The 21,216-nt window shown below is 46.0% G+C and overlaps 1 protein-coding gene across 1 annotated transcript in view; it reads right to left on the bottom strand.

Annotated features, from left to right (window-relative positions):
- LIMCH1 (LIM and calponin homology domains 1) overlaps positions 1-16,061 on the bottom strand; it is a 360,985-nt gene extending 344,924 nt beyond the window's left edge. The window contains 1 exon segment of the mRNA XM_061164658.1: positions 15,907-16,061. Within this exon segment, the coding sequence (XP_061020641.1) occupies positions 15,907-16,002 (96 nt within the window). The 5' untranslated portion in view covers positions 16,003-16,061.
- Between the last annotated feature and the right edge of the window lie 5,155 nt (positions 16,062-21,216).

Here is a 21,216-nt window from a genome sequence, read left to right as displayed (position 1 = left end):
AGGGGAGCTGCAATCAAGAAGTACTGAAAGACTGGCCCAAGAGAAGGACCACCGCAGGGGCATTGTGTGAGGGCCCTGGAGCCGCATTAGATCTGAGTCCTGACCCATCTGCCAGCCAGCCTTAACGTTAAAGAAACACACTGCAGAGGATCATGTCATCTGCAAACAGTGAGAGTTTTACTTCTTCTTTTCCTATCTGGATTCCTTTTACTTCTTTTTCTGCTCTGATTGCTGTGGCCAGCACTTCCAACACTATGTTGAATAGTAGTGGTGAGAGTGGGCACCCTTGTCTTGTTCCTGATTTCAGGGGAAATGCCTTCAATTTTTCACCATTGAGGGTGATGCTTGCTGTGGGTTTGTCATATATAGCTTTTATTATGTTGAGGTATGTTCCTTCTATTCCTGCTTTTTGGAGAGTTTTAATCATAAATGAGTGTTGAATTTTGTCAAAGGCTTTCTCTGCATCTATTGAGATAATCATATGGTTTTTATCTTTCAATTTGTTAATGTGGTGTATTACATTGATTGATTTGCGGATATTAAAGAATCCTTGCATTCCTGGGATAAAGCCCACTTGGTCATGGTGTATGATTTTTTTAATATGTTGTTGGATTCTGTTTGCTAGAATTTTGTTAAGGATTTTTGCATCTATGTTCATCAGTGATATTGGCCTGTAGTTTTCTTTTTTTGTGGCATCTTTGTCTGGTTTTGGAATTAGGGTGAAGTAAAACTCTCACTGTTTGCAGATGACATGATCCTCTACATAGAAAACCCTAAAGACTCTACCAGAAAATTACTAGAGCTAATCAATGAATATAGTAAAGTTGCAGGATATAAAATTAACACACAGAAATCCCTTGCATTCCTATATACTAACAATGAAAAAACAGACAGAGAAATTAAGGAAACAATACCATTCACCATTGCAACAAAAAGAATAAAATACTTAGGAGTATATCTACCTAAAGAAACAAAGGACCTATACATAGAAAACTATAAAACACTGATGAAAGAAATCAAAGAGGACACAAACAGATGGAGAAACATACCGTGTTCATGGATTGGAAGAATTAATATTGTCAAAATGGCTATTCTACCCAAAGCAGTCTATAGATTCAATGCAATCCCTATCAAGCTACCAACGGTATTTTTCACAGAACTAGACCAAAGAATTTCACAATTTGTATGGAAATACAAAAAACCTCGAATAGCCAAAGTAATCTTGAGAAAGAAGAATGGAACTGGAGGAATCAACCTGCCTGACTTCAGACTCTACTACAAAGCCACAGTCATCAAGACAGTATGGTACTGGCACAAAGACAGAAATATAGATCAATGGAACAGAATAGAAAGCCCAGAGATAAATCCACGAACCTATGGACACCTTATTTTTGACAAAGGAGGCAAGGATATACAATGGAAAAAAGACAACCTCTTTAACAAGTGGTGCTGGGAAAACTGGTCAACCACTTGTAAAAGAATGAAACTAGAACACTTTCTAACACCATACACAAAAATAAACTCAAAATGGATTAAAGATCTAAATGTAAGACCAGAAACTATAAAACTCCTAGAGGAGAACATAGGCAAAACACTCTCCGACATAAATCAAAGCAAGATCCTCTATGACCCACCTCCCAGAATATTGGAAATAAAAGCAAAACTAAACAAATGGGACCTAATGAAACTTAAAAGCTTTTGCACTACAAAGGAAACTATAAGTAAGGTGAAAAGACAGCCCTCAGATTGGGAGAAAATAATAGCAAATGAAGAAACAGACAAAGGATTAATCTCAAAAATATACAAGCAACTCCTGCAGCTCAATTACAGAAAAATAAATGACCCAATCAAAAAATGGGCCAAAGAACTAAACAAACATTTCTCCAAAGAAGACATACAGATGGCTAACAAACACATGAAAAGATGCTCAACATCACTCATTATTAGAGAAATGCAAACCAAAACCACAATGAGGTACCATTACACGCCAGTCAGGATGGCTGCTATCCAAAAGTCTACAAGCAATAAATGCTGGAGAGGGTGTGGAGAAAAGGGAACCCTCTTACACTGTTGGTGGGAATGCAAACTAGTACAGCCGCTATGGAAAACAGTGTGGAGATTTCTTAAAAAACTGGAAATAGAACTGCCATATGACCCAGCAATCCCACTTCTGGGCATACACACTGAGGAAACCAGATCTGAAAGAGACACGTGCACCCCAATGTTCATCGCAGCACTGTTTATAATAGCCAGGACATGGAAGCAACCTAGATGCCCATCAGCAGATGAATGGATAAGGAAGCTGTGGTACATATACACCATGGAATATTACTCAGCCATTAAAAAGAATTCATTTGAACCAGTCCTAATGAGATGGATGAAGCTGGAGCCCATTATACAGAGTGAAGTAAGCCAGAAAGATAAAGAACATTACAGCATACTGACACATGTATATGGAATTTAGAAAGGTGATAACGATAACCCTATATGCAGAACAGAAAAAGAGACACAGAAACACAGAACAGACTTTCGAACTTTGTGGGAGAATGTGAGGGTGGGATATTTGAAAAGAACAGCATGTATACTATCTATGGTGAAACAGATCACCAGCCCAGGTGGGATGCACGAGACAAGTGCTCGGGCCTGGTGCACTGGGAAGACCCAGAGGAATCGGGTGGAGAGGGAGGTGGGAGGGGGGATCGGGATTGGGAATACATGTAAATCCATGGCTGATTCATATCAATGTATGACAAAACCCACTGGGGAAAAAAAAATAATAATAATAAAAATTAAAAAAGAAAAAAGGAAAAAAAAAATAAATAAAGAAAGCATGAGAGAATAAAAAAAAAAAAAAAAAAAAAGAAACACACTGCAACAGTCACAGCGAGACCCTCAACCTGAGTCAGTGGGCAATGGATATCTGTGTGACCCAAGGACTTAAAAACAATGACAAATGCCGAACACCCAGCACAATGCCTGGCAGAGATGCATACTAACCACATGCTTTTCTTCCTCCTGTTAATAATAATTTCTGGTCTGCTGCTGCTGCTAAGTCACATCAGTCGTGTCCGACTCTTTGCGACCCCATAGACGGCAGCCCACCAGGCTCCCCCGTCCCTGGGATTCTCCAGGCAAGAACACTGGAGTGGGTTGCCATTTCCTTCTCCAATGCATGAAAGTGAAAAGTGAAAGTGAAGTCGCCCAGTCATGTCCAACTCTTAGCGACCCCATGGACTGCAGCCTACCAGGCTCCTCTGTCCATGGGATTTTCCAGGCAAGAGTACTGGAGTGGGGTGCCATTGCCAATTCCTGGTTTAGGACCACTGGATATAAACACGGAGCCATATCTCAACCAAGGGAAAAGAGACTGGTAAAGAGAAAGGAAGTAAAAATAGTTCCACCCATCAGACATGGTTTATTCTGCTCCTGCAATGGTTTTTCATCACAGTCCTAACCACTCTACTGCCAAAATGTATCTTTTTAAAAGGAATAAGAAGGCTCCAGTTTCAGAGAATGCGCTTGGGAGTCACAGAGGTGGGACTGTTTCCTAGCAACCAACAGTATGATGCACACAGAAGATGCTCACTAAACAGCTGCTGAGGGAATGAGGAAGATGGGAGGGCAGGTCATCTGCTGGCTTAGATGGCTGGGATCTAAGCAAGCAGATGGTTGCTTTTACTTCTAAAGCAGAGCAGTCACCAGCTCAAGCTCAAGCTCCGGAACCAAACCGCCTGGGCTCAAATCCCAGCTCTGCCACTTATTAACTATGTGACTTCATGCAAATCAGTAACATTCCTGCATTCCAGTTTTCCTGTCATGTAAAATGGGCATAAAGTGGTGCTTACCTGAGAAGCCCCTTACGTGCCAGGCACAGTGCTAGGTTATAGGTTATATTATATTATGCTATATTACATTATATTATATATCATAAGCCAAGCACCTAGACGCGCACGGCCCTATGCTGTGTTCTACAAGTGAGTTCCATTAACTGTTGTATTTATTTGGCACTGAGCTATCCACTTTATCACTCTACATTATCACACTCCGTCAACTCCCGCAACATGATGAATCAGGCCTCCACTTGTCACCCACCCCTCCGATTTATGACATCTTGCAAGGTTCCTGAGGAAACAGGCGGCAACCACATCTGCTGGTTGATAACATTCAGCTCCACAAGCTCCCTTTTTTCACGTTCTGTAGGAAAGGCAGAGAGAACGCCACTTCTCAGTGTTTCCATTGGGTCATGACAATGACCGCTCACAGTCATAGCCCCTGATTAACGTCAGCTGCTGGTCGTTAGCCTGTGTGGGGGGCATGGTCCGTGTAAAATACCTATCCAATAGGAACTTACCCAGATGACCGCTAGCATAAAATTCCTCCCTGCTATCTCTTTACCTGGATCCTACCACAGGGGAGAGACAGGCGGCTGGCTGACTGGCCGAGGTGGGGACACGGGGCGGTGAGAGTCGGCGGCAGAACGCTGGGAAGCAAGCATGTTTATTGGGAGAAAGGAGACGTCTGCTCTCCAGCCCTGCCGACAGGAACGCCAACGGCAGAGCACAGTCCTGCCCCAGTCCAACCTGAGGGGAAGGGTGGCCTCCTAAATAATTCCTTCAACTGATATCACCTACCTAAGAGCCAAGAGTGCAATCCCTTCCCCAAGTGTCCAATCACTGACTGTCTCCAGGCAACTACTGGGTAAACGGCTTTTTTTAATCAGTCTTTTAAAAAAAAAAAAAAAAACCACCCTGCTTCCCGTCAGGGCAGCAACAGAGTCTATTTTCTCTGCCACAGCAGAGTCCAAGTGCCAATCAGGCAATCATAGCTGGGCACGGACTCACTGAGAAATCTCTCGGGCAGCGGGGAATGCGGCTCTGGGGCCCTGTCGGAGCAGAGAGAATAAACCAAAGAGGAACAGGATGGTCACCAAGACCCACACCATGGCCACAAGAGCCCTGGGGCTTAACAAAGCAGGCAGACCCCAAGCAACAATCTGCTTGTTACCATGAAATACGACAACGTTTCTGACAGAGGTGAATCCTAAATGTCAGGTATGCACAGAGGATCAGTGGGCTTACAGGAATGAGGGAGTCTGTCTCAGAAGCAGTCATAGTTAAGCCCTGTCTTAGAAGGATTTGCCCCTGGAGAAGTGGAGAAGGGGCATTCCAGGGCACGCCTACCTGAACCACCATTCTCCCCTTTCTCCTGAGGAACGGAACCCCGATTATTACCTGGGAACACCCACCTTCCCCTCCAATCAAGAGAGGTCATATTACTGAAATCCCAGGCAATAAAATGAAAGTAGAAGTGTCAGAAAGAATTGTCTGAAAGGCATCTTATAGCAGAAGGATGCACTCTTCATTTTCCCTTTCTTCACCCTGCTTCCTGGAAGGGTGATATGATGGTGAATCTCCAGCAGCCATGTTGGGCCATGTGGAAGGAGGAGGGGCAGAGTCTGGAGATGATGGGTTTCAGTGTTAAAAGAAATCTAAGTCACAGGGTTTACAACTAACGGGGCTCCCAGATGACACACAACTTTATTAGTTTATAAAGCACCTTCTTTTAGAGGAATTTGGGGGACAAGTTCCCAAATCAGAGGACATCTGTGGGTCACCACCCAAAGTCCCATACAGAATTGCTCTGCTTACTCACTGAAATTAGGCAGGTTTCCTACAGTCCCTTCTCACCTCAGAGTAGAGCGCAGGTTCTACAGACCCTATTCTGGGGAAGAATTTTAACCCTAGAGTCCAGGTTCAAATGTAAATCCCAAAGTTCTCTCTGCCATTTCTTCTAGAAGAGGGTCTCTTGATTTACTGTGCCTTGATCCTAAGCGCTCCAGTCGACCATCATGCAAACCCTACTCTGAGTGGCCTGCAAGAATATTCAAGCACTTCTGACTCAGCTCCCTTCTCCACCTGCTCTCCTATACACATGCCTTCAACACACTTGGAGAACTATAAGAGCATAAAAGCATGTAAGCCCTTATCTCAATAAACCAGCATCAATCTAATTCCCCTCTCAGTTCAGTTCAGTTCAGTCGCTCTTTTGCGACCCCATGAATCGCAGCACGCCAGGCCTTCCTGTCCATCACCAACTCCCGGAGTTTACTCAGCTCATGCCCATCGAGTCGGTGATGCCATCCAGCCATCTCATCCTCTGTCGTCCCCTTCTCCTCCTGCCCCTAATCCCTCCCAGCATCAGGTCTTTTCCAATGAGTCAACGCTTTGCATCAGGTGGCCAAAGTACTGGAGTTTCAGCTTCAGCATCAGTCCTTCCAATGAACACCCAGGACTGATCTCCTTTAGGATGGACTGGTTGGATCTCCTTGCAGTCCAAGGGACTCTCAGAGTCTTCTCCAACACCACAGTTCAAAAGGATCAATTTTTCAGCGCTCAGCTTTCTTCACAGTCCAACTCTCACATCCATACATGACCACTGGACGAACCATAGCCTTGACTAGACGGACCTTTGTTGGCAAAGTAATGTCTCTGCTTTTTAATATGCTACCCCGTCAATGGTCTTAGCTTAAACATCACTTTCACTATGAGCCCTTGCCTGCCTAAAGTCATTTTCTCTTAAGACCCTCATTCTTTGTTGTCATAGCAATTATCCCAATTTGTTGTTGTGAATTTATTGTTTAAGCTCAATGCCCACCACTTCTGCTACATTGTGTATTTCCTGTGGACAGGAATCACGTTTACTTTGTTCACCATCTAACCTTGGTTCTCAGCACGATGCCTGGTACATGGTCAAAGCTTAGTTAACACTTTTCAGGGAATGAATTTTAAAATCCGCTTAAAACACTTTCACACATTAGTGCTTATCTTCACCATTAATGCTTCTTTTTAGTGTTTACACTGAAGTGAACTCACAAGTGAAGGATTTCCCTGGTGGCTCGGTGGTAAAGTATCCACCTGCCAATGCAAGGGACGAGGGTTCAATCCCTGGGTCGGGAAGATCCCCTGGAGAAGGAAATGGCAACCCACTCCAGTATTCTTGCCTGGGAAATCCCATGGAGCGAGGAGTCTGGAGGACTACAGTCCTTGGGGTCTCAAAAAGCTGGACATGACTGAGCTCACACGCACCAACTTATGAGTGACAACCAAGTATCCCAAATAATTATGTTCATATTTCAAACCACCTGACTGAACCTATCTCAGCCTTCGTTCAGTTTCCTATTAGAATAAAATAATTGTTTGAATACTATTTTTAAAAATACTTCTTAGGAGAGGAAAAGAGAGCCATCTACTCCACAATAAATAAATTCAATTCCTCACTTAGTGCCCCACTAGGTAAAAAATAAGGCTGAGGACTTTTTTTATAACAGTATTGGGATGTAAAAATAAAAAAGCCACAAGCCTGTCTGCCCTTGACCTTTATTAAAAAGAAAAACAAGTGCAGGTCTATTCTTGCATGGTCTCCTAATGGGCTATTTAGGGATAGACGGGTGGGGTACATCCCTAACTGCTAACGTTGACCAGGAGACTGAGTTGCCTCTGACAATGGCTGCAAATGTCACAGTCAGAATTGCAGAGCCATGGAAACATGGAGCCTTCTCAGTCTAACCAGTATCTTATCCTCAAGGTCCCAGCGTAGATAAAAGGATACAGTTTTGTTGATAGTATAAGTTTAGTGCAAAAAGGTATCAGCCAAGATATTCCTTAGGTGCATGTTGTATGACTACTTCCCCTTGGTTTTTCCCGTTTGCCAAACATAATTCTCCAAGATTCTATGGCCACACCATCAGGGTTAGCTAGCTGCATGAGGACACCTCTTTGGGAGTGTTGTTTTCAACACTGCAAACATGGAATTTTACCACAGCAGCACTGAACTCCATGACATCATTCTGCCTTGCAGAGAGAGATATAACATCTCCCCGTGTCCAGGCAGAAGTCTTTCCAATGTTCCATCATTTTTTTTTAAGGACTATTTTTTTCCTGTATCATCTAGTAATCCTCTAATTGAGGCTATTTTTATATTTCTCAATTACTTAAAAAGAAAGTTCTATTATCCCCTCCTCATTTGACTGCACTGAAGTCATCCTTTTTCCCTCTTATCCTCCCCCACCAAAAGACCCTGACACCTTTCATTTGCTTCAAAAGTAAACACACACACACACACACACACACACACACACACACACATCCTTAGGAACAGATGAGGGGAAGTACTATAAATCGTACTGCATGTTTTTCTAAATCACAAAAGAGTGAACTGACCTTGAAAAAAAAAAAAAATCTAGGTCCAATGAGAGTAGTCAAAAATCAACCACTGTTAAGTGATCCAGTCCTCAATCAGGAAAATAAAGGCCAAAATGACCTGGGTTAGACTGGAATGTAGGTGACAAGCCAAGACTCCCAGAAGTCACAGAACTGCTTACTCAGACCCTTCAGTTCTTGAGGATGGTCTGGGACAGCTGCAGGAGAGGCTGCCACGCTCCTCTCTTGGAAGCTCCTGCCTCTTGGCTGAACTCAACAACAAAAGTGCTCCCAGGTGAGCTCCTGTCCAGATGGGAGAACTCTCAGGTGGGAGTGAAGGAGCCTGGTAAAGCCTCAGACAGACACCCCAACAGTGCTCCCACACATCGGCATGGGGAAGAGAGAGCCCTTTGTGCCCATACTTGGAGCACAGAACAGATCACATGGGTATCAGCTCTTTGCTCAAACTCTCTGGGGAAGGGAAAGTATGGAATAACGTGCCTGCTCACCTGCTCCACTAGAACACGCTAAAGCGGCCAGGGACTACGCATTCATCAGCAGATGGAACAGCCATTGGAGGTAAAGACCATCACGAGACAGCCATGGTCCCTAATGTCAGGTTGCTGGTCAGTCACTCAGTCGTGTCCGACTCTTTGCAACCCCAGGGGCCGCAGCATACCAGGCTTCCCTGTCCTTCACCATCTCCCGGAGTTTGCTCAAACTCATTTCCATTGAGTCAGTGATGTGATCCCACCATCTCATCCCCTGTCGCCCCCTTCTCTTCTTGCTCTCAATCTTTCCCAGCATCAGGGTCTTTTCCAATAAGTCTATTCTAGAATATCCATCCTCTTAAGAAATCACACGTTAACAAATCAGCAAGCTTAAAAAAATTTTTTTTAATGAATTACTTACCTATTAGCCACTTGCCCTAAGAAAAGTTCAGTGGAGGGCCTGGGGGCTGTAACAACAGGAGACAGAAACCAGTCTAGCAGCCGTGCACTACAGGCAATTCCAGTGCCCCTTTCCACCTCAGCAAAGTGAGGCTGACGGCAGCCAGCAAAGGCACGGAGCCTGACTCCGCTCACCTGAGGGCCGTGGTAGCACCCTCGACTTGGTTTCCCACCCCCGCCTTCACCCAGCAGAAGGCCTGTCCTGCAAGGACAGCCCCTCAGCCCTGGTAGTGGAAAGGTATGAACAGCGAAGAAAAACTAACTAGGCAGCTGCAGCTTCTGAAATCCACATTGTGACTCAGAAAATGAATGACAGGCGTGGGGGGCCTCTGCACAGTCAGAGGAACAGGAAACTCAGTCCTTGCAGGAGTTTGCACACGTGGTCCTAAACGTAGAAAGCAATATAAAGGGTATGAGCCTACAATCCCACTCCTGGGCATATACCTAGAGAAAAACATACTCTGAAAAGATATTTGCGTCCCCAATGTCCACAGCAATACTACTTATAGCAGGCAAGACATGGAAGCAACCTAAGTGTCCATCAACAGAGCAACATGGATGGACCTAGAAATTATCATACTAAGTGAAATAAGCCAAATAAGACAAATATCATATATCACTTATATGTAGAATCTAAAGAAAGGATACAAATGAAATTATTTACTAAACAGAAATAGACTCGCAGACACAGAAAACAAACTTACGGATATCCAAGTGGGAGAGAGAGGTAAATTAGGAGTTTGGGATTAAAATATATACACTGCTATATATAAAATAGATCACCAACAAGGACCTGTGCAGCACAGGGAACTATACTCAATATCTTGTAATAACCAATAACAGAAGACAGTGTAAAAAAAGAACATGCATATGTATAACTGAATCATGTTACTGCAGAACAGAAACTAACACAAGATTGTAAATCAACTATATTTCAATTAAAAAATATTTTAGAAAGATAATAAGGACTACAATGTCAGGCAGCCTGAGTTTGGAATCCTAACTCTAACCAGAACTTCCTGATGAGGTGAACCTAGGCAAGACTCCTAATTCCTGGAAGCCTCAATGTCTTCAACTGCAGAGTTTGGGTATCTGGGTGCAAATACTTGTAGATATTTTAAAAAGATGCTTCAATTAAAGTTCTAGTTTTGCCACTTACTTGTAACTTTGGGCAAGACATTTTCTCACCTGTGAGTGGGGATAATAACAGTACTTACTTAGAAGGGATTAATGCCTACCTTGACTTTTTCACCCTGTCCCTGACATAGAGTAAGCACTCAAAAAATAGCAACTTTTATCATCATGAGCATCGGTTTCACCACCATCATTACCATGTTAACCCGAGCTATGACATTTTTAAGTTTCAGAATAGTCCAAAGCAAAAAGAGAAGCTGCTAGGCCAATTTCCAGGGGCTGCCTGGTCCCACCTGGCACTGCCTGCCACAGAATCGCTGGCCAGATGTCTGCATCATGGTTCCATTGTCATACATCCGCAGAGAGCCGGGGGCCCAGAGAACCAGTTCCTGGGGACACAGGCCCCACCCCACCACTTCTTGGTGGCCAGAGCTCAGTCTGCTCATCTGGAGCTGGCCTGATGCAAACTTGGTTTCTAGGAGATGCTGGGGCCAGAGAAGCCAGCTCCGCCTCCCACTCCACTTCCCCTTTCCCCAAATCTGTAGGACCTCACTGTTCTCCTACCCTGCGATAGCACTGTGTCATAGCAGCCCTTGTATACAAACAAGCCAGACCATTTACATGTTACTGTGAGAATGACGCTGCCTGCTCTCATTTCCATATCTATTCAGACCACTACTCTACTCCTGATCTAGCCAGAAAAGTTTTTCTTCCTCTTCCCTGGCTCTCCGTGCCAAGTAGAGAACCGTATGCAATGTTAAATCTTTGTTGTAAAAAGGATGTAAGAGTCATCAAGTTCCAACAGAGAAGGAGAATTAGAATGACTGTATAACTTATGACATATGGTCATTGGCCATTACATTGCAAATGTCATGCTGCTGGCCACCAAATGCTACATCCTCTCAAAGGCTACACATAAATTCTCCCACTGCCAAACAACACAACTGTTTTCAGTCTTGGAGAGCTAAGGTACCCTCAGTGCTTTGAATCTTCAAAATCAGGTCCCAGTTGAATCAGAAAACAATTCTGTGTGAGCAGGGGGGGAAATGACCCAAAATGAAGAACTGATCCCTTCCAGCCCTAGTTCCGACTTATGTGAAATATGGATTAGGTCACAAATGAGATTATATTCAGCACCAAGCCCCACAGGCATGTCACGATTAAAGTTAAAGGAGTCCAGAAACATCTCAAGTTGAGAAGTAAGGCTGAGCTGGGTTGAAATTTCCAACCCCTCCTTAAAGGCCTGGCAACTTGTTCCAGGTCACAACTGAACCCAAGCTGAAGTGACATCTGTTTCTCCAGTAAGTATTTGGCATTGCAGAGAATAACTGCAGATTAGAACAGATAAATATTGTTGTGGGCTGAGAGGCAAAGGTCAGGAGGGGAACTAAGAAAATTCAAATAATTGACCCGCTAACAAAGCCCTGTAACTTAACAAATACCATCTTGGGCGTTGGGGGTGGGGGGCAGCAGGAGAAAGAGGAAAAAGAAGTGAGGAAGCAGGAAGGAAAATAAATGGGGGACTTATTCTTTTTCTAGAGGGCGTTGACACAACTTCAATGAACAAAACATTGCTATACTGGGGATGACCATTCAGACAACTACCGTTTGTATAACGATTTAATGTTGGATTGTCTTCAAGAGGAGAACTGAGCATTCTGCTTGGAGTCTAATAACAAAGACTTTAAAGGCATTAAACTTAAACAGTCGACATAATATTGAGGAATAATTTTCCAAGCCTCATTGGACTATCAGAGTCATCTTATCAGCAGATGTTACTGGTTCTCCTCTGAAGCCTCAATCTCGCTTAGCACAAGTTAGAATAACACACAGCACCTACTTAACTTTGAGACCAGGTATCCGGCATTCATAAGGTAAGACAATAGAATGAGATGGGTAGATAACTGAATTCTATTTTTTACACTAAAAACTCAGGGTTCTAAAGATTTTCTTTAAACTCAACTGCAGTTGGTGTTAACAATAGGAACAATAAAGATAGCAATAACAGTAGCATTAATAAAGAGAGCAGTGGTGATGGCAGCAGGATTCTTATAGCAATGACAGGAGGATGTTAATGGCAGGAGTGATGTCATGGCAACAATAATAACAACTTTTACTTATGCAGCACTTCCTAAAAGCCAGGTACTAGTCTAAGCATCTTAAATGTTATTAACTTATTTCATTCTCACAGCACACCTTTCAGATAGGTAATCTATTATTAGTACCCCTGTTTTACAGCCGCTTTCAACAATATCTCTGTTACTTTTCCAGAGCTAGCTTTCAGAGAAACGATTTAGAACCAAAACGAGAGGAAGCACAGCCTTGTAATGTCACACAGCTAGAAAGCAATACACCTAGGATGCCAACCGAGGCTGCCCAGCCCCAAAGCCTGACCTCTAACCACTGCGCTGCACTTGCTGCCACTTTGCTTAGGAAGATCTGCTAGAAAAGGAATGTGCAAGGAATTTAGACCCCTGCCTGCTGGAAGCCAGAGTTAAAGCTTAAAGTTTGCTGTTTCCTTCTGGAGTCTCCCTAATGCCACATTAAGACACGTAGCCTGCTCCGACAGCTATAAAAAGTCACTCCAAGTGTTAGGGAACTATTCCCACTTCCCTCCACCCCACCCCCACCCCACGCCTATGACCTCCATTGAGGCCTTCACCTTTGCCAGCCAAGGCAGAGGCTAGGGTGGGGTGAGGCTGGGGCATGGTTCCCAGGCCACCGTTTCCTGCCCAGTAACACAGCCCTCAAATAGCCAAGGCTGCAGGCCGAGAAATTCCTCACTAACAAGTTATCTCCTGGAGCTTGTTCCCTGAGCCTTTATTAAGAATGAACAGTTTTCAAGCCAATCCTTGACTTAAGGAAGACCAGGGACTGAAGAGAAGAGACAAGCTGCAAAGTTTGTTTATTAACCTGCAACACCCAAGGGAACATTTTTTTGAAAGGGTGAAATTCCTGACTACTCAAAAGGAAAAAAAAAAAAAAAAAGCCTGTGGGAAATTTAATCACCAGCTGAACAGAAGCGAAAAACAAAGCCCTACCAATGAGGATGTTGCCAGAGACAATGGGGCCCCTAAAGGAGATGCAATTGTCTTGAGATAACAGTCCCCCTGGGAATTCAGCTCACACTAAGTACTACATTATTGCTATATTAGCTGAGGAATCTTTGTTCACTGGGCAACTGGGCGCAGAACCGTGAGTTACTGCCGCTGGGTTCCCCTCGCTTTGCAGACAGGGCATTTACATTTCAAGAGGAACCTCCGGGAAGGAAGAAAGGCGGTCTCTACCTCTCTGGAGCAAGCACCTTTTTATACAGCCTGGGAGGGGAAGCTCTCCTTTCCTTGAAACCCAACTCCACGATTGAAAGGAGATAGGCCGCTTCAATAATGCACAGGCACAAAGCCACGGCCGCTTCGTCCTAAAGCCACGCACTGCCCGCTGCGGCTTTCACATTCTTGAGCTGGTAGATCTGGTGAAGCATCAAGAACAATGCCCAACTGTCTATAGGGCCCGATGGGGCTCAGCTTTCTTAAGGAAGCCCTTCTTTTTTAAAATAATCTATGGAACCAGGACAAGAGCAGATATTCTGCACCACATAATATTTAGCTTGACATATACCACCACTTAAAAACAGACTGACCTGGACGGAAAATGTTTTAGATCATGACCTAGGTGAGGAGCTACAGTACTATATGGGCTTCCCTGGGGGCTTGGTGGTAAAGAATCTACCCGCAGATGCAGCGCAGGTTCGATCCCTGGGTCAGGAAGATTCCCTGGAGAAGGAAATGACAACCCACTCCAGGATTCTTGTCTGGGAAATCCCATGGACAGAGGAACCTGGCGGGCTAGAGTCCATGGAGTTGCAAAGAGATGGGCATGACTGAGTAACTAAACAGCAGCATAGTACTACTATATACCTAGGTCAAAATTCACGGAGGTGTGCATTGAAGAAGTATACACTCTTCTGTGTGTAACTATACCAAAATACATTGTTTTTTCAAGTACAGTATGTCCGTGTTACAATTAAGGAAATTGGGAACAAACCACTTGCCTTCAAGAACTGTAACGTGTTCAGCTCTTACCCCTCCCTTCATCACCACCCACATCAAAAATCTCTCCTGAGAATTTTAAAGTTCAACAACAAGAAAAACACAATTCTCCAACTCTCAACCAAGCCAGTGACTACCAATGCTTCCTGGATGTCCTGTGAACCCAAGGATGAAGCACAGAGAAAACACCTGTCACAGGCCAAGCCGTGCCAGCCACACATCCCAGACAAGAGTCACAGTCTTTTTCTCATCTGGGCATGAGCCATCAAATTATGAGAGACAGGCTTGGGGCTTAGAGCAACAGAGCTTTGAGCTGATTCTTCTGTGTTTGTTTGTTTTGGCCCTATTTTTAAATAAATCTTTCTAAACTCTGCCTAACACTCTTGCTCGCTTGAAACAGCTTAACCTGGTAAGGTGCAGGCCTCTGGCTGGAGCATTAGAGCAGCATTAAGCGGTTTTCCCAGGCAGTTCAGCAGATCTCAATCTGTCCAACCGCGTCGAGATGTGCGGTGCCGCCGGGGGGGACCGTCTGAGTAATAACAGGCTTCACCATTACCAAGCCATGACTTAGCGGTACATTTCTTGCTTTGAACTACCAGGGAGAGTGAGCTGCCCCTCCCTGAGGAAGACAGGGTCAAATCAGTCTCTCACTAAGCTTCAAGAAAGGCGGCCTGCCGAAACCGAGGCTCCCTGCATGGATCATAGGGGGTCACCTTTATCCCTCGCGTCCTCCAAGCGTCCTAAGCCCCGCAGACACGGCATTTCGGGAGCGCGGGGCCACCAAGCTGCGTCTACAGATAGATATCGAGAATCAGGATCGCCCAGCGAGCGCTTTCTGGACTCAGCCAGCCGAGAGCTCCAGTGATTTCCCTGGCCTGCCACCGAGCCATTTAAGAAGTGAAATACGCCAACGGGGCCGGGAACCGGCACCTCCGGGACGGAGAGGGGCCTGCCAATGGATGGGCCACATCTATGCGGATGGTGCATTCGCAGGTGGGTCTTGCAGGCTCCGGGCCCTGTGTGCTCGTGCCAGCCTCACACCCTGACCCGGTGCCAGGAACACAGCCAGAGGCCCCGGTGGGCGTGCGATTCCGTGAGACATTAACAACTCCGCTCCGGAAGGACGGGGAGGGGGGCTCGGGGCGGAGGTAGGACGGGGAGCAGGACCGCCGACATGCGGCGTCCCCAGGACTCCGGGGGCTCCCGCTTGATGCGCCTCTGCGGCGCTTCTGCTAGCACTGCGCTTCCCCGGGCAGCGCCTGGAAGCTGCAGGAGCTGAGATTTGCGCGACTGGCGGGCAGGAGGGATGGAAGCGCAGGGCACCGCTTCCCGCCCCCGACACGCACAGCTAGACCGCAGTGTCCTGCCTGCGCGCCCACCCTCGCCCGAGACTCCAGCGCAAAGCGCCCGGGGGTGGCCGCTCGCTCGAGGCCCTGCTGGCTGACCCGGAGCATCCGGGAAAGGAAAGCGGGGGGTGGGGGAGTAGGGGAGGCGAGACCCGACCTGTCGTCCCGGTGTGTGCGGATCGGCGGCTCCGCGCTGCCCCGGCCAGGCCGCCCGCCGCGGGTTACCTACCTCGATCCACTTCTGCGCCTCGGAGAAGGCGGGCTCGGGGGGCGGCTCGGGCTGCAGGGGCTGGAGAGCTTCCAGACCGAGAACGGGACAAGCCATTTGCGAAGCCCCGCGTCCACTCGAGCGCCGGGCCGCCGGGATGAGGACGGCCGCCGCCGCCGCCGCCGCCGCAGGAGCGCGCTCCCCGCCCCTTCCCGCCCGCTCTCCTCCCCGGCCGCCCCGCCCCCGCGCGGCGCAGGTCCCGGAGGAGCGCCGCGCTGCCGCCGACCACGCCGCCGCAGCTGTTCCCCGCGCCGCCCGGCCCGGCCGCGCCGTGTGTCCCCGCGGGAGCGAGCGCCCCGGCGCCGGGAGCTCCCTCTCCGCCCCACCCCGCCCCACCTCCTCTGCGGGCGCCGCACCAGCCCCTCCCGGGCGCGGGTGTCAGCCACCGACTAAAAATAACCGAGAGTGAGCACCGTGCCTCCCTCCCCTGCCCGCAACGCGACCCGGAGAGGGATTCGGCCAGCCGCCCCGCACGGCCCCGCGCCCCGCCGGCTGCGGAGGGGCCGGCAGGTCGGGCGGCACCTGGGAGACGCGCGGCCAGCGCGGCGCACGCGTCCCCGGGGAGCCCGCGCTGCCGCAGCCGGGCAGTGGCCGCCCGCACCTGCCGCACCCCGCGCCAACCCCGGCTACGGAAGTGGGGGGAAGAGGGGCGGCCCGCTGACCCCGTGGCAGGGATGTTCAGTCCCCTGATCTTTCTGTAAGATAAAGAAGACAAACGATCCTTTATAAACCTTTGTCTCTCCAGGCAAGTTACCTGTGCTGATTGATTTAATTCATCTTTATTGTGCACCTACTATGTGTTGGGACCACAAGGATGAAAAAAGAGAAGGGAAGGCAGGGGTTAGGTGGGAAGAGGAAGAACTGGGAAGTCTTGGCGCTCAAAATAATTACATTCTAGAGGAAATGGGATAAAAAAGAAGATAATGGTGGAGAGTGATACATGCTAAACAGATAAAAGAGGAGAAGATCAACTATGACCTGGGAAGAGGGCATTGCTAACTGCAGATTGCCTCTCCACCTTCACCCGGGAGGCTGACCTGTGGGTCCAGGCTCTGCGAAAAGGAGGGAGGGCAGGAGGTCTGCAGGCTGGAGGAGAGGGCCATGGGGATGGTTTAGGTACCTCTTACTGCAGAAGGCTAGGGGATTGGCTGCTCTGCTCCACTCTGAGGAAGGTTGCAAGGCTGGGGCCCCTCCTTGGGTTCTCTGACGGTCTGTCTCCTCTTGTTGCACTCCACTTCCCCAGGCCCACTTCCCCATCTCATTCTGGTGTCTGGCCTGCCCACTCCCTGATAATGGTCTCTTTTTATTTATTTAGCTGCCATGAGGGTCTTAGTTCCAGCAGGCAAGATCTTTGATCTTCTTCGCTGGGGTCATGTGAGCCCTTTAGTTGCACTATATTGGATCTAGTTCCCTGACCAGGGATGGAACTCTGGCCCCTTGCATTTGGAGCACAAAGTCTTAGCCGCTGGACCGCCAGGGAAGTCCTTAATGGTCTCAATAAACTCTTCTCAGCCACCTTTATTTAAGCATGCCTTCTGTTTTGCACGAGAACCCGGCTGACGACCAAGGAAGGTTTTTCTGTCAAGATGACATGATGAGGTGACATGAATGAGAAAGACGTTAGCCGTGCAAAAACCTGGAGAAACGGGTCCAGACAGGTGCAGAGGCCTTCAGATGGAAATAAGTTTGGTGGAGGTCATAGGCCCACAGAAGACCAGTGTGACTGGAGTGTGTTGAGGAAAGAATCAGGCAGAAAAAACAGCGTGGGAGAGACGGGTGAGAAGCAGGGTGTCAGACCACGGTGGACAGAGCAAGAAGTCCATGGGTGTCTCCGCAGCCAAGTGTCCTCCCTGTTCAGAGTCCAAGTTTCTTCTTTGTCCAATTCTGCTGCTGTAACAGGGGGATGGAACAAAAAAGCAGGCCTGAAATTCTACTCTTACTGGCTTTGGAGTCAGACAGGCTTCGGTTTATTTACTTTTAGAACACTTATAGGGTGCTTGAATTGTGCCAGGCACTGTTTTAAGTGCATTACAAATAATTGACTAATTCATTCCCTATTCCAACCCTGTGAGATAGACTATTACCATTCCTAGGAAAAAACCAGGGGACAGAGATGGGTGTCACACAGCTGGTGAGCAGTGAAGCCCTGATTCAAGCCCAGACAGCCTGGCGCCAGACCTGCTCTTAACTGCACACCAAGCAGCCTTACCAGTCCCAGTCCAGGCTCTGCCGCTGACAACACGTGCCTCAGTTTCCTCATCGCAGATGAGGTTGGCATGGCAACATTTCAGCAAATCATTGTGAGGAGCAAACAGAAGTTCTGAATGTGAAAGAACCAAAACCGTGCCCAGCATATAATTAGGACTCAGCAAAAACCAGCTGACCAGAAAGAACGGGAGGGAGGAGAAATTACAAAAAAGAGTGAAGACGGCAAGCAGAGGAAAAGGGTTAGTAAAATACGGTCAGAAGGTGACCTTGTCGCCACGAAGAAACATGGTGAAGTGAATAATTGAGAAAATGACCCAGCACACTGATACGAAATGCCACTTTAGGCAGATGCCACTGCATGGAGTGACTAGGCGTTGAGAAAGCCCCTTGACCCAAATGACATAGCTGAATCCATGGACAACAAGCATTAGGAGTAAATCCACCATATTTCTGAAGTATCTGCTATCAAACTTGGTATTCAGACTAGAGCATATTTTTTTTTCTTTCAGTGAAAATACTTTTTAAGTCTTTTAAGGTTTGTAATCACAAAGTAACATTTGTTTTTCCTGAACTCTGTTACCAATAACAAAGTCAGGTAAGTTACCAAAGGACTTTAAGGACTTAAAACCATAATAGAATTCAAACCTAGTTCCATTATCAATAGTACTTACAAATTATTGCTAAGCACCTACTATGTGTAAGAGATTGTACTAGCATCAAATGAATCCACAAAGGGATTTCATTTCTGTATAGTCTATTTTTCATATATAAAAGTAATATGTGCCAGTTGGAAAAAAAATCTGAAAAATATAATGAAGAAAACTAATCTGGAAGAAACCCTGCAATTCAGAAATCATTGCCACCATTTTGGTGATGTGAAGCAACATTTCATCAGAAAAAAATCTGTTAAACAATATACTGTATAATAAATGCCAAATTAGGGATATAAGGTATTTGAAGAGCATGGATTTTTGGTGAGGGAACAGATTTCTTAAAGTACCATTCACGCACCATACAATCCACCCACTTAGAGTATATAGTTCAATGTTTTTTAGGTATATTCACAGAGTTGTGCAACTATCACCACATTAATTTTGGAGCATTTTAATCCTTCTAAAAAGAAACCACATACCCTTTAGCAGTCATATGCCTAAACTCCCATGCTCCCAAGACCTGGCAACCACTAATCCACTTTCTGTACCTATAATATTGATTATTCTGGAAATTTCAAATAAATAGAATCATACAATATGTGGTGCTTTGTGTGTGGCTTCTTTCACTTGGCAGAATGTTTTCAGGATTCATCCATGTGGCATGTATCAGTACCTTGTTCCTTTATAAGGACAAATATTAGGTTGATGAAAAAGTAATTGGGGTTTCAGACCGTGAATTTTAAATCATTATAACTAGGCTCAAACACATCTTTATTAATCAAAATAGGAATAATTACAATCAACACATTTTTGCCAACGAGAAATAAGTTATTTTATTCCCTTAGCGTAAAAAGTTCATGTTTCAGGATTCCATGAACTCTTGGAAAGCATTTTCTGCCTCCTGCTGGTTGTGGAAGCGTCTTCCCTGCAAAAAGTTGCTGAGATGCTTGAAGTAGTGATAGTCAGTTGACAAGAAGTCAGGTGAATATGGCAGATGAGGCAAAAGTTCATCGCCCAATTCGTTCAACTTTTGAAGCATTGGTTGTGCGACGTGCGGTTAGTCGTTGTCATGGAAAAGAATAGGGCTCTTTCTGTTGACCAGTGCTGGCTGCAAGCATTGCAGTTTTTGGTGCATCTTTTCAATTTGCTGAACATACTTCTCAGATGTAATGGTTTCACCAGGATTCACAAAACTGCAGGGGATCAGATGGGTGGTAGACCACCAGTGCCCTTGACCTTTTGGGGGGCAAGTTTGGCTTTGGGCAGTGCTTTGGGGCTTCTTCTTGGTCCAGCCACTAAGCTGGTGGTCAAAGTGTATAAAATACACTTTGTCACACATCACAATCTGATCACGAAATGGTTTGTTGTTGTTCCATAGAATAAGAGAAGATGACATTTCAAAATGATGATTATTTTTGATTTGCAGTCAGCTCGTGAGACACCCACTTATCAAGCTTTTTCACCTTTCCAGTTTAGTTCAAATGCTGAACAACCATGGAATGGTCAATGTTGAGTTCTTCGACAACTTTTCATGTAGTTGCAAGAGGATCAGCTTGGATGATCTGCTCAATTAATTGGTCATTGTCAACTTCCCATGGCTCACCACTGCGCTCCTCATCTTCAAGGCTCTCATCTCCTTGGCAAGACTTCTGGAACCATCACTGCACTATACGCTTGTTAGCAGTTGCTGGGCCAAATGCTTGTTGATGTTGCAAGTTGTATCTGCTGCTTTATGACCTATTTCGAACTTGAATAAAAAGATCGCTCAAATTTGCTTTTTGTCTAACATCATCTCCATAGTCTAAAATAAATATAAAATAAACAGCAAGTAACATCATTAGCAAAAAAAAAAAAAAACCGTAATGCAAGAAAGTGAAAGTAGCTCAGGTGTGTCTGACTCTTTGGGACCCCATGGAATACACAGTCCGTGGAATTCTCCAGGCCAGAATACCGGAGTGGGTGGCCTTTCCCTTCTCCAGGGGATCTTTCCAAGGGATCTTCCCAGGGATCGAACCCAGGTCTCCCACATTGCAGGTGGATTCTTTACCAGCTGAGCCACAAGGAAAGCCCATAATGCAAGAAATGCACATTAAAATTATGTATAACATAATCACATTTAGTTAAGAAAGTATTACAACGTCAAACGGCATGCCGAGTTCAACAATGCAAAACCGCAATTACTTTTGCACCAACCTACTAATATGCCATTGTATGGCTATACCATATTTTATATATCCATTCATCAGTTGATAGGTCCTTGGGTTGTTTCCATGTTTTGGTTATTATGAATAATGCTTCTGTAAACATTCATGTACACGTTTTTGTGTGGACATATGTTTTCATTCCTCTTGGGCATACGCCAGGAAGCAGAATTGCTGGGTTATTTGATAACTCTGTGTTTAAACTTTTT

This window comes from Dama dama, chromosome 17, assembly GCF_033118175.1.
Source record: "Dama dama isolate Ldn47 chromosome 17, ASM3311817v1, whole genome shotgun sequence".
Lineage (NCBI taxonomy): Eukaryota > Metazoa > Chordata > Mammalia > Artiodactyla > Cervidae > Dama > Dama dama.
This window is presented reverse-complemented; position numbering and strand designations above follow the sequence as displayed.